The sequence below is a fragment of the Lepidochelys kempii genome, chromosome 3 (genome assembly GCF_965140265.1).
Source record: "Lepidochelys kempii isolate rLepKem1 chromosome 3, rLepKem1.hap2, whole genome shotgun sequence".
NCBI classification, from domain to species: Eukaryota; Metazoa; Chordata; order Testudines; family Cheloniidae; genus Lepidochelys; species Lepidochelys kempii.
The window spans coordinates 35,306,756-35,320,665 of NC_133258.1; the positions used below are offsets into that span (position 1 = coordinate 35,306,756).

General features: G+C 43.7%; 1 protein-coding gene across 1 annotated transcript in view; it reads right to left on the minus strand.

Annotated features, from left to right (window-relative positions):
- ALLC (allantoicase) overlaps positions 1-13,910 on the minus strand; it is a 42,903-nt gene that overhangs the window by 6,863 nt on the left and 22,130 nt on the right. The window contains 3 exon segments of the mRNA XM_073336624.1: positions 3,099-3,254; positions 11,118-11,250; positions 12,676-12,743. Coding sequence (XP_073192725.1) covers positions 3,099-3,254; positions 11,118-11,250; positions 12,676-12,743 — 357 coding nt within the window.

The following is a 13,910-nucleotide window of genomic DNA, read 5'->3' on the forward strand; positions in this document are numbered from 1 at the left end:
CGAAGGAGTTCGTGGGGCGGCTGGCGGAGCGGAGCGCAGCTGAGCAAAGGAGTTTGTGGGGCGGCTGGCGGAGCGGAGCGCAGCTGAGCGAAGGAGTTCGTGGGGCGGCTGGCGGAGCGGAGCGCAGCTGAGCGAAGGAGTTCGTGGGGCGGCTGGCGGAGCGCCGCTATGGAGCTATGGGGCGGTCAGCTTCAGATCACGTAAGGTGCCTCTTACCCCCGTCCCATTTCCACCCAGGTTGGGAGGTAAAGCTCCGCCGATAAACTTTCGAACTCTGGGGCTGCCCTGACCAGGGACAGAGACTTTTGGGGCATTGGACTTTTGGGACTTTGGGTGATTTGGGGTTGCTGGACTCAAGAACCAAAGGGAAAAGGGCATGCCCCAATTTGCCTGGGGTGGGTTTTTTGCTAATGGGTTGTGTTATGAATCCGGTTGGTGGTGTTTCCCCAACATAATGCCACATTGTTTCTCTCTGTTATTAAAAGACTTTTGCTACACTCAGACTATGTGCTTGCGAGAGGGGAAGTATCGCCTCTTGGAGGCGCCCAGCGGGGGTGGTATAGATTTTTCCCAGGTCACTGGGTGGGGGCTCGAGCCGGTTTGCATTGTGTTATTGGAATGGAACCCCTAGATATTGAACCCGGCCCTTGTTGCTGTCAACTCTGACGGGCAGAAGGGTTACATTTATATTCTACTCAGCCATGTAAGAATACATCCATCCATCTCTGCTCCGTATTCTTTGGATACAAATTCTTCTATTCCTTTTTCTTCTTCCTAATCTGAAGCAATTCCTCACCCATTATTTCTTCTCCCTCGTTTTCCAACATAACTTCCAGCCTTTCACTTTCAGTTTGTATTTCCAGCTCTGGTCAGCCACCAGCCCAAACTGCCCCTGAGTTCCAAGCCCAGCTCTCAGTCTGTCCCATGCTGTTCCTTAGCTCTGCCTTTTTTACTGCTTGCGTTCTACTCAGAGCTACCCAGCTGGTGAGCTAATTTCCTCATTAGCTCCTCAGGTTTTCTACAGGTGCAAGTGATCTCTTCTGCCCTTTCAAACCCAAACTAAGTCCCTCCTACTCTGAGGGCTTGGCTACACTATAGGTTATGTTGATATAACTTATGTAAGCTACACCAGCCTAAGCACTAATATGGACAGTTCTAGGTCAGTGGGAGAGCTTCTCCCACGGAAATAGCTGCTCCCTTTATGGAGGTGGTTTTATTATGCCAATGGGAGAGCTCTCTCCTGTCAGCATATAGCCTCTTCACCAGACATGCTACAGCAGTGCAGCTGCATCAGTGCAACTGCGCCGCTGGAGCGCGTCTAGTGTAGACTAGCCCTAACTACAACCAGTGCTCTGGGTGTTCTATGAGACCAGGGTGCTGGCTTCCAAAGGGCTCAGTTTATAGCTACTAAGAGCACCCTGTCACAGTAACACAGTGGACGGAAGGTATTCTCTATAAATCACCTGTGGTTTCTCTCTGCTTTCAATGTTTTTTCTGAATTCAGTGCTCATGAAAGATGCTAGAGTGTAGTTTTCAGGTATGTCACCTTGCTGTATATCCACTGAACATGTACAATGCAGGCAATGGATATGCTATTTTCATCACTTTGCCCCACCAGTATGCCACAACCATAACCAGGCACGCCCATTTCTAGGGGGGCCAGAATGGTTGTTACTATGTTCAATTCAGTCCTTTGCTTCTGTTGAGACTGCCAGTGGTGGTGGGTTTTGTGATGTGAACACTTCTCCACAGGGATATAGACTGAGAGCATCAAAAGAGAGGACAGATCAGATCCCCCAAGAATCACATGTAGAGGAGTGCTCCACCCATGGAAGGAAGGCTCTGGCACCTCCAAAGCACCATTTCCTCTCCCTCCCTGACTTTCCAGACCTCTTCTCCATATGATCTGGGGTCTTTGTGAGAGAGAGGATGGAATTTGGGAAGGGGCAGACCAGTGGTGGAAACATTAAAGCCGCCGTCCTAGCCCGGAAGAATTTCCTTGAAAGAGTTAATACCACCCTAGACTAGTCACTATTTTGCATAACACGCCCTCCACCATACCCAGAACACACTGGGGTCCCTGCGAGCCACTTGAAGTCAAAAGGGAGTCCCTGGTAGCATGGCTCCAGTGGCAGCTCACTACCAGGGAGGTGAGGGGTATGGGGAAAGACCATGCCAGGGAGTTCAGAACCTCTATATCAGCGTTAGGCAACCTATAGCACATGTGCCAAAGGCAGCATGCAAGCTGATTTTCAGTGGCACTCACACTGCCCGGGTCCTGGCCACCAGTCCGGAGGGCTCTGCATTTTAATTTAATTTTAAATGAAGCTTCTTAAACATTTTAAAAACCTTATTTACTTTACATACAACAGTAGTTTAGTTATATATTAAAGACTTATAGAAAGAGACCTTCTAAAAACGTTAAAATGTATTACTGGCAAGCAAAACCTTAAATTAGAGTGAATAAAGGAAGACTTGGTATACCACTTCTTAAAGGTTGCCGACCCCTGCTCTATATGGATGTATCCTGCAGATTTCAGGATATCTGCCCTGTTTGGGGCAGCTTTTCTGTGGTGGAAGGAATAAAACCATACTATCTACATGCTACAGGGGATTCTCCATGAGGAAATCCTTGTGGTCTTCTTTTTAAAAAGTTCCTTCCCAAAGTTTTTGCCACAGGAGAAGATAATCTGAGCTCTGGCTACAGAATGAGCCCTCTAAATGTAACAATTTAAATTTACTACTGAGCAGTGGCCTAGAAGTGAAATCCTTGTTTACAGATGGCATTAGAAATCCTGGCCCATATGGAAGATTGCATCTATCATAAATTAAGTTAATAAAACAAATATATTTAATTGGTAAGTTCATATAACTATGTGGGTAGGGCCCAGACCTGCATCTCATGTGAGTTTTGTTTGAGAAAAGACTACAGGACTGAATTCAGTAAATTCGACTTTAAACCAGTTATCGTAACTACTGTGACCAAAGAGGGAGTTTTTGTTAAACTACATAGGAGAATGATTAACATTGATTCTATGCTGTGAATACAGTTTACGTTTAGTATTTAAAACCAGAAATAGTAAATGCCTTTAACTTACCTAGAATATTTCTTGGGTGGCCTCATTGAGCACTGCTAAATCCAACACAAATACCCCCATTCTCCATTGCCACCAAGTCATCCAAGTCATTTGGGCCAGAAGCTGACCAGTCTTTCTGCACAACACCATACACTTTGAAATGTGCAATCCCACCATCTGTCAAAAAATAAAATTAAAGTGAATGATTTTTATCTTTAAGAATGAATAGAACCATGAGAGCCATGCTTATACATATTCAGATGCAGTGTACAGCACAGATGGCAAATGCAAGATATACTGTACTTTCCTTTTAATGTACAGACACTGGAATAAAAGGAAAGGGTTTGGATTTCAGTGTGGAAGCTGATCATGACACGTTTCCACACTGGGGTTCTTCAATTTATTATGTCATTAATAAACATCAAGGCCAGAAGGATATCCATGATACATGTCAGTGCACTAATAATCCCAGTGCAGTAGTATCTGAGAATACTGTCAAACCCTTTAAACCATTGTGTAGAGTTTATAAAAGTTTATAAAATTCACACTGAGAATCAAAGAGCAAAACTGATAGAAGGATCAAACAAGCTTTATAACAACACAGTTCTGGATATATTTGTGCATTCTAGATATACTCGGTCCTGCCTCAGTGTGGTGGGAATGGATTAGATGATCTCTTGAGATTCCTTCCAGCCTGACATTTCTATGATTGCTCCAAAGTTTCTTCTAGGAGTATGCCTTCTCATGAGCATTTCAGAAATTTGTTAAAAAGCAAAATATTATTTTAAATTCCATTTGAACAGTTTATTACAAAAGAAGCTGCTGTTATACAGTGCATCCTTTATCCAGATGTATACTAATGCATTAGGAAATTTAAATCAGGCAACTGTCATGACTGTGGATTGGGTAGTCATGCCTACTGGTCGGAGCAGTGATGGTCAGAGGCCAGGAACAGCACCAAAGATCAGAGCTAGAGTCAGGAACCAGGAGTCCAAGATCAAGAGGGGCAGGCCTAACACTACAACTGGCAGTGGCAATAGAGTCCAATTCCAGGAACTCCTCCTGGGCTTAAACAGGGTGTCTGGACCAATCAGGGGCCACAAATGAAGCTGTGTTTCTGAGATGGTACTTCTTGTGGTGTTTATCTCCACAGGAGCTACACAACCGTGTGCATGGCTGCCGGCAGTGGTGTATATATTTTTTAAATTGAACTCACCAAAAAACTAATTAAACTCACAAATTTGGAAACCCCAAGATACGCACATAACAGAAAGAGGCTTCTCTGGCTGACCTCTGGTCCCTCGTAATTGCCGCAGGAAGGCCCCATTCTGACTGGCAATGAGCCTTCTGCTCCAAGCCACCAACTTTTATGTGCAGAGCTACTTTTTCTGTCTCCCTGTTCTGTTCCATCCTCAGCCACTTTCTCTCCCCTGTTCACCCCATACTGCTTCCTGTGCATGCTTCACACACAAATACATAAGTGAGATCAGCATCAGGGGGAGGCAGGGAAATGAAGGAAAGAAGGCTGGGAGAAAACAGGTTGTTCCTACCAGAAACAACAGTGTTAGCCAGGACTGACATTGCTCAGGAGGCCTGGTCTGGCACCTCCTCCATCTCAGGTCCTCCTTCCTTCACAGTCTAGCGCTCTGGCCCTGGAAAACTGCCAGACCCCTGAAGGTATTAAACTGCTCGGGACAGGCTAGTTTCCTAAGGACTGAAGTCCATCTCACATAATTACAATCACCTTTGGATCACTAAATGCAATCCAATGGTCACAGAGAGGGTTATGTGCCTAAAATAGATTTCCACTATTTCCCTGTTAGCTGATGTGTTCATTTTGGAACTATTCACTATCAATTGTCTGAGGCAGGGTTGCCTGATCCTGTGACCCAAAGATAAAGAAACCTCAGCATATTTAAGGCAAAAAAGACCCAAGCCTAAAACATTAGCATTCATTGCATGAGGAGCCCAGCATTTGGGGGTACATTTCCTTGCTTTTCTGCTGATTTCTAGAATTGTCAGATCTTGCTGCATTCACTTTGAATTTCACAGGACATTTTCTGGTTCTGAACCCCAAAACACCAAGTGAACTTGACTTAGTAAAATGTAAATGTAAACGACTGACTTAGAATCATGAACCCCATGTGTTAGAGGGTTCAGGAACACAGTCTAGTCCCCAGAGCACAAGGGGCGAACTCCAGATGCCTTTTGAACACCTGTGTAAAAGGAAGGGCTGCTAGAGAGAAAGAGGAAGGGAAGAAGAGAAGAGGACAATATTTGGAGGAAGTCAGGGCTCCCTACCTAGGTTAGGCTAATCTGAAGGTTAGGCTAATCTCAAGGCTGGGAAAAATTTGGTTTGTAACCCTTTTGCTTTTGTTAACTTGTTTGCTTTGTATTTATAAAGATTATGCCCTGCTAATAGACTTTACTGCCTATTGTCGTGTCTTGTTTCTGCTTGATCATCCCACTAGCCAACCAAAAGCAGCAAAAACCTAATCCTCATACCAAGCCTTATACCTAGCCCAGCACTTTCCTAGTTACTTTATTTCAAAGTACTTGCTCTCTTCCTGTTCCGATGGCAGCAGTACGTGAGATTGGATAGACACAGAACCAGCCAAGAAGTTGTTAAATACCATAGGTTTCAGAGGAACAGCCGTGTTAGTCTGTATTCGCAAAAAGAAAAGGAGTACTTGTGGCACCTTAGAGACTAACCAATTTATTTGAGCATGAGCTTTCGTGAGCTACAGCTCACTTCATCAGATGTTTACCGTGGAAACTGCAGCAGACTTTATATACACACAGAAATCATGAAACAATACCTCCTCCCACCCCACTGTCCTGCTGGTAATAGCTTATCTAAAGTGATCAACAGGTGGGCCATTTCCAGCACAAATCCAGGTTTTCTCACCCTCCACCCCCCCACACAAATTCACTCTCCTGCTGGTGCTAGCCCATCCAAAGTGACAACTCTTTACATAATCAAGTCGGGCTATTTCCTGCATAGATCAAGGTTTTCTCACATCCCCCCCACCCCCATACACACACAAACTCACTCTCCTGCTGGTAATAGCTCATCTAAACTGACCATTCTCCAGGTTTAAATCCAAGTTAAACCAGAACATCTGGGGGGGGGGGGTAGGAAAAAGCAAGAGGAAACAGGCTACCTTGCATAATGACTTAGCCACTCCCAGTCTCTATTTAAGCCTAAATTAATAGTATCCAATTTGCAAATGAATTCCAATTCAGCAGTTTCTCGCTGGAGTCTGGATTTGAAGTTTTTTTGTTTTAAGATAGCGACCTTCATGTCTGTGATTGCGTGACCAGAGAGATTGAAGTGTTCTCCGACTGGTTTATGAATGTTATAATTCTTGACATCTGATTTGTGTCCATTTATTCTTTTACGTAGAGACTGTCCAGTTTGACCAATGTACATGGCAGAGGGGCATTGCTGGCACATGATGGCATAGATCACATTGGTGGATGTGCAGGTGAACGAGCCTCTGATAGTGTGGCTGATGTTATTAGGCCCTGTGATGGTGTCCCCTGAATAGATATGTGGGCACAATTGGCAACGGACTTTGTTGCAAGGATAAGTTCCTGGGTTAGTGGTTCTGTTGTGTGGTATGTGGTTGTTGGTGAGTATTTGCTTCAGGTTGCGGGGCTGTCTGTAGGCAAGGACTGGCCTGTCTCCCAAGACTTGTGAGAGTGTTGGGTCATCCTTTAGGATAGGTTGTAGATCCTTAATAATGCGTTGGAGGGGTTTTAGTTGGGGGCTGAAGGTGACGGCTAGTGGCGTTCTGTTATTTTCTTTGTTAGGCCTGTCCTGTAGTAGGTAACTTCTGGGAACTCTTCTGGCTCTATCAATCTGTTTCTTTACTTCTGCAGGTGGGTATTGTAGTTGTAAGAAAGCTTGACAGAGATCTTGTAGGTGTTTGTCTCTGTCTGAGGGGTTGGAGCAAATGCGGTTGTATCGCAGAGCTTGGCTGTAGACGATGGATCGTGTGGTGTGGTCAGGGTGAAAGCTGGAGGCATGCAGGTAGGAATAGCGGTCAGTAGGTTTACGGTATAGGGTGGTGTTTATGTGGCCATTGTTTATTAGCACTGTAGTGTCCAGGAAGTGGATCTCTTGTGTGGACTGGACCAGGCTGAGGTTGGTGGTGGGATGGAAATTGTTGAAATCATGGTGGAATTCCTCAAGGGCTTCTTTTCCATGGGTCCAGATGATGAAGATGTCATCAATATAGCGCAAGTAGAGTAGGGGCTTTAGGGGACGAGAGCTGAGGAAGCGTTGTTCTAAATCAGCCATAAAAATGTTGGCATACTGTGGGGCCATGCGGGTACCCATAGCAGTGCCGCTGATCTGAAGGTATACATTGTCCCCAAATGTGAAATAGTTATGGGTAAGGACAAAGTCACAAAGTTCAGCCACCAGGTTAGCCGTGACATTATCGGGGATAGTGTTCTTGACGGCTTGTAGTCCATCTTTGTGTGGAATGTTGGTGTAGAGGGCTTCTACATCCATAGTAGCCAGGATGGTGTTATCAGGAAGATCACCGATGGATTGAAGTTTCCTCAGGAAGTCAGTGGTGTCTCGAAGGTAGCTGGGAGTGCTGGTAGCGTAGGGCCTGAGGAGGGAGTCTACATAGCCAGACAATCCTGCTGTCAGGGTGCCAATGCCTGAGATGATGGGGCGCCCAGGATTTCCAGGTTTATGGATCTTGGGTAGTAGATAGAATATCCCAGGTCGGGGTTCCAGGGGTGTGTCTGTGCGGATTTGATCTTGTGCTTTTTCAGGAAGTTTCTTGAGCAAATGCTGTAGTTGCTTTTGGTAACTCTCAGTGGGATCATAGGGTAATGGCTTGTAGAAACTCGTGTTGGAGAGCTGCCGAGCAGCCTCTTGTTCATATTCCGACCTATTCATGATGACAACAGCACCTCCTTTGTCAGCCTTTTTGATTATGATGTCAGAGTTGTTTCTGAGGCTGTGGATGGCATTGCGTTCCGCATGGCTGAGGTTATGGGGCAAGTGATGCTGCTTTTCCACAATTTCAGCCCGTGCACGTCGGCGGAAGCACTCTATGTAGAAGTCCAGTCTGCTGTTTCGACCTTCAGGAGGAGTCCATCTAGAATCCCTCTTTCTGTAGTGTTGGCAGGGAGACCTCTGTGGATTAGTATGTTGTTCAGAGGTATTTTGGAAATATTCCTTGAGACGGAGACGTCGAAAATAGGATTCTAGGTCACCACAGAACTGTATCATGTTCGTGGGGGTGGAGGGGCAGAAGGAGAGGCCCCGAGATAGAACAGCTGCTTCTGCTGGGCTGAGAGTATAGTTGGATAGGTTAACAATATTGCTAGGTGGGGTGAGGGAACCATTGCTGTGGCCCCTTGTAGCATGTAGTAGTTTAGAAAGTTTAGTGTCTTTTTTCTTTTGTAGAGAAGCAAAGTGTGCGTTGTAAATGGCTTGTCTAGTTTTAGTAAAATCCAGCCACGAGGAAGTTTGTGTGGAAGGTTGGTTCTTTATGAGAGTATCCATTTTTGCAAAAAGAAAAGGAGTACTTGTGGCACCTTAGAGACTAACCAATTTATTTGAGCATGAGCTTTCGTGAGCTACAGCTCACTTCATCAGATGTTTACCGTGGAAACTGCAGCAGACTTTATATACACACAGAAATCATGAAACAATACCTCCTCCCACCCCACTGTCCTGCTGGTAATAGCTTATCTAAAGTGATCAACAGGTGGGCCATTTCCAGCACAAATCCAGGTTTTCTCACCCTCCACCCCCCCACACAAATTCACTCTCCTGCTGGTGCTAGCCCATCCAAAGTGACAACTCTTTACATAATCAAGTCGGGCTATTTCCTGCATAGATCAAGGTTTTCTCACATCCCCCCCACCCCCATACACACACAAACTCACTCTCCTGCTGGTAATAGCTCATCTAAACTGACCATTCTCCAGGTTTAAATCCAAGTTAAACCAGAACATCTGGGGGGGGGGGGGGGGGGGTAGGAAAAAGCAAGAGGAAACAGGCTACCTTGCATAATGACTTAGCCACTCCCAGTCTCTATTTAAGCCTAAATTAATAGTATCCAATTTGCAAATGAATTCCAATTCAGCAGTTTCTCGCTGGAGTCTGGATTTGAAGTTTTTTTGTTTTAAGATAGCGACCTTCATGTCTGTGATTGCGTGACCAGAGAGATTGAAGTGTTCTCCGACTGGTTTATGAATGTTATAATTCTTGACATCTGATTTGTGTCCATTTATTCTTTTACGTAGAGACTGTCCAGTTTGACCAATGTACATGGCAGAGGGGCATTGCTGGCACATGATGGCATAGATCACATTGGTGGATGTGCAGGTGAACGAGCCTCTGATAGTGTGGCTGATGTTATTAGGCCCTGTGATGGTGTCCCCTGAATAGATATGTGGGCACAATTGGCAACGGGCTTTGTTGCAAGGATAAGTCTCTTCCTGGACACTACAGTGCTAATAAACAATGGCCACATAAACACCACCCTATACCGTAAACCTACTGACCGCTATTCCTACCTGCATGCCTCCAGCTTTCACCCTGACCACACCACACGATCCATCGTCTACAGCCAAGCTCTGCGATACAACCGCATTTGCTCCAACCCCTCAGACAGAGACAAACACCTACAAGATCTCTGTCAAGCTTTCTTACAACTACAATACCCACCTGCAGAAGTAAAGAAACAGATTGATAGAGCCAGAAGAGTTCCCAGAAGTTACCTACTACAGGACAGGCCTAACAAAGAAAATAACAGAACGCCACTAGCCGTCACCTTCAGCCCCCAACTAAAACCCCTCCAACGCATTATTAAGGATCTACAACCTATCCTAAAGGATGACCCAACACTCTCACAAGTCTTGGGAGACAGGCCAGTCCTTGCCTACAGACAGCCCCGCAACCTGAAGCAAATACTCACCAACAACCACATACCACACAACAGAACCACTAACCCAGGAACTTATCCTTGCAACAAAGCCCGTTGCCAATTGTGCCCACATATCTATTCAGGGGACACCATCACAGGGCCTAATAACATCAGCCACACTATCAGAGGCTCGTTCACCTGCACATCCACCAATGTGATCTATGCCATCATGTGCCAGCAATGCCCCTCTGCCATGTACATTGGTCAAACTGGACAGTCTCTACGTAAAAGAATAAATGGACACAAATCAGATGTCAAGAATTATAACATTCATAAACCAGTCGGAGAACACTTCAATCTCTCTGGTCACGCAATCACAGACATGAAGGTCGCTATCTTAAAACAAAAAAACTTCAAATCCAGACTCCAGCGAGAAACTGCTGAATTGGAATTCATTTGCAAATTGGATACTATTAATTTAGGCTTAAATAGAGACTGGGAGTGGCTAAGTCATTATGCAAGGTAGCCTGTTTCCTCTTGCTTTTTCCTACCCCCCCCCCCCCCCAGATGTTCTGGTTTAACTTGGATTTAAACCTGGAGAATGGTCAGTTTAGATGAGCTATTACCAGCAGGAGAGTGAGTTTGTGTGTGTATGGGGGTGGGGGGGATGTGAGAAAACCTTGATCTATGCAGGAAATAGCCCAACTTGATTATGTAAAGAGTTGTCACTTTGGATGGGCTAGCACCAGCAGGAGAGTGAATTTGTGTGGGGGGGTGGAGGGTGAGAAAACCTGGATTTGTGCTGGAAATGGCCCACCTGTTGATCACTTTAGATAAGCTATTACCAGCAGGACAGTGGGGTGGGAGGAGGTATTGTTTCATGATTTCTGTGTGTATATAAAGTCTGCTGCAGTTTCCACGGTAAACATCTGATGAAGTGAGCTGTAGCTCACGAAAGCTCATGCTCAAATAAATTGGTTAGTCTCTAAGGTGCCACAAGTACTCCTTTTCTTTTTAAATACCATAGTTCATGAGTCTCTCTCTCTCTCTCTCTGTGTATATATATATATATATATATATATATATATATACACACACTACATAATATATATTACCTGGATATATAAAAATCAATTACTTGGATAGATATTGAGCCTTATGTGAGTCCATTCTCTCTTACAGCTGGCAGAAAAATAATTGTGGCTAGTATCAAGGTATCTTGGTTTCAACTCTTTCATGGGAACCAGAAGAGTCCATTCATCTGACTTCATCTGATAACAAATATTAATTAATTAGTTGTCTGGGTCAACGTGACGGATATTCTTCTTTAGTCCATATGTTTATTAATTAGAATTAATACATCCCAGTATGTTCTGATATATTTGAGCCCTTATTTCTCTACCCCATACTTGCTAGAATTCCTTTATTAATCACCTGTGTTTTACAGGTAGGGTTGGGATGGTATTTGCATTCTAAGCCCCAGTGTTCAGCAGCTTATACAGTTCCAAAATAAGTACCTTTGAGTTGAACTTTCAAAGAAATTCATCTGTCATCTAAGAAAGTTTGAAATAAACCATCCATTTTTGAGGACTGACCATTCAAATGAAGGTGGGGTGTTCTTTGATTAAATGGGTAGGGAAGTACTTTTTATTTTCCAAATTTTTTATTTACAACCAAATAAATACATGATGCTAATATAATGTCAAAACTGAGATTTTCATTGCAAAACAAAAATGAAATAAAGAGTTAAGGGGCTGTATTCTGCTCTCAGTTACATTTGGTGTCAGTCTGAAGTAATTCTATTGGGGGTGACTTTTGATTTACACTAGTGTAAATCTAGTATATATTCCTAGAACAACCTTCAATCCATATGTAATGCAATACAGACTTTATGGGTCTGATTCTGCAGTCCTTACTCAGGCAAATATCCCACAGCATTCAAGGAGGGAAGAATGGATGATCTTGTGGTTTGGAGTCAGGAAATTGATTTTTTTATTCCCAGGTCTTCCACAGATTTCCTATGTGACCTGTACAAGACCATTTTCAAAAGTGCCTTAAGTTTGGGTACCCAGCTTAATATATTTAAAGTATCTAAAGCCTGGCGCCTAAAAATGGAGGCATCCAACACGAGGCCACAGGTAAGCAAGATTCATTGGAACAAACTGGAATTAAATGAAGAAAAGCCTTGTACAGGACAACGAAACTGTCATGGCAATTAGAAACGTCACATTAATGGCCTGTTTATTTTTTTAAAACATAATAAGTGACTTGAGAACTCTTGAAAGGTGCCAGCCCTGAGAAATGAAGTCCTGTACTCAATACAGAGGTACAGCACCGGCATGCAAACTTCCCTAGGTTGTCCTACAGATATGTCTCAACACCATTTTGGAGGTGCTCCCTCTAAGTGTGAAAGGATAATTCAGTGTCCATGCCCACTAAATTGTTGTCCTCTTTGATGACACTGCCAAAGTAAATATGCTCATTAAAGCCATCAGCACAATTGGTATTATGGGCACCTGCTCACAAGGATCTGGATTCAGACCAACACTCAATCTAATAATAGATCTCTGAAAAGCCATCACAGTTCAACATTAACTCAGAATCAAATTAGGCCTAATTCAAACTATGGTCTAGAAGTAAAAGCTTCTGTATCCCGTTAGAATCCCAAGAACCGGCCAGCCTCCAACGTCATATACCTTCCTGACAGCTTTTAACTCTTCATCTGAAGCTGCAGTTCCTATCCTGTCCCCTCTTGGCCAAAACTCTGGTAAATCCACTGCAGGAGTAATATAAACACACACCCAGTCAGTAACTAGGGCTATTGAAATATTTTTGTTTTTAAATTAAAATATATAGAATGACAGAAGTAGTAAAAGCACTATTTGATTAGCTGAGTAATGCCATCGCAAGAAGCTGATCATTTTGTAGGAATACTTATTTTAGGTGGACCATGCCTATAAAAATATATTATTCTGGAAGTGTATTTGATATATTATTTCTACTAACAAAAACATTTTAGCTGAATTATTTCAATTTTTTTTGTTTTACAATAGCTCCGGTTCTTCTCTTGGAGCTAAATCCAGGCTCCTCTTCTGCAGCTCCAGCATGATCCCTGCCAGTGGAACCAGTGCAGTTCTGCTGTACAAAGGGATAGCTGTATAGAGGACAGTGGAGGAACATAGCAGGGATATGTAATATCAGCACGGAACAGACCTCCTCGAGCAACCAGTATGGCACCAGGCAGGGAAAGGAGAAGATAGAGCCAGGGCAAGAAGGGGGAGAAATGATGCTAAAAGATTTACTCCTACATGGTTTTTCCCCATCATTCACTGTGGAAAGGCCACATCCAGAGCCATGGATACACTTCATTCATTCTAATGGAGTAGTTCTTGAGCCATCTAAAGCCTGAGAAAGGTTGGTAGGATTTCTCCCATGGTACATCTGCTTGGCACCTAGCCTGACTACTTAGGCTGGTTTTTTGGACTCTGGATTTAGCCCTTTATGGAGAATTTTCTTTCCTTAAGAACTAAAAAATGTGTTGTTTCAGAGTAGCAGCCATGTTATTCTGTATTCGCAAAAAGAAAAGGAGTTCTTGTGGCACCTTAGAGACTAACCAATTTACTTGATCATAAGCTTTCATGAGCTACAGCTCACTTCATCGGATGCATTCAGTGGAAAATACAGTGAGCAGATTTATATACACACAGAACATGAAAAAATGGGTGTTATCATACACACTGTAAGGAGAGTGATCATTTAAGATGAGTTATTACCAGCTGGAGAGCAGGGGTGGGAAAGAAAACATTTTGTATTGATAATCAAGTTGGGCCATTTCCAGCAGTTAACAGGAACGTCTGAGGAACGGTATGTAGGGGGGAATAAACATGGGGAAATAATTTTACTTTGTGTAATAACACATCCACTCCCAGTC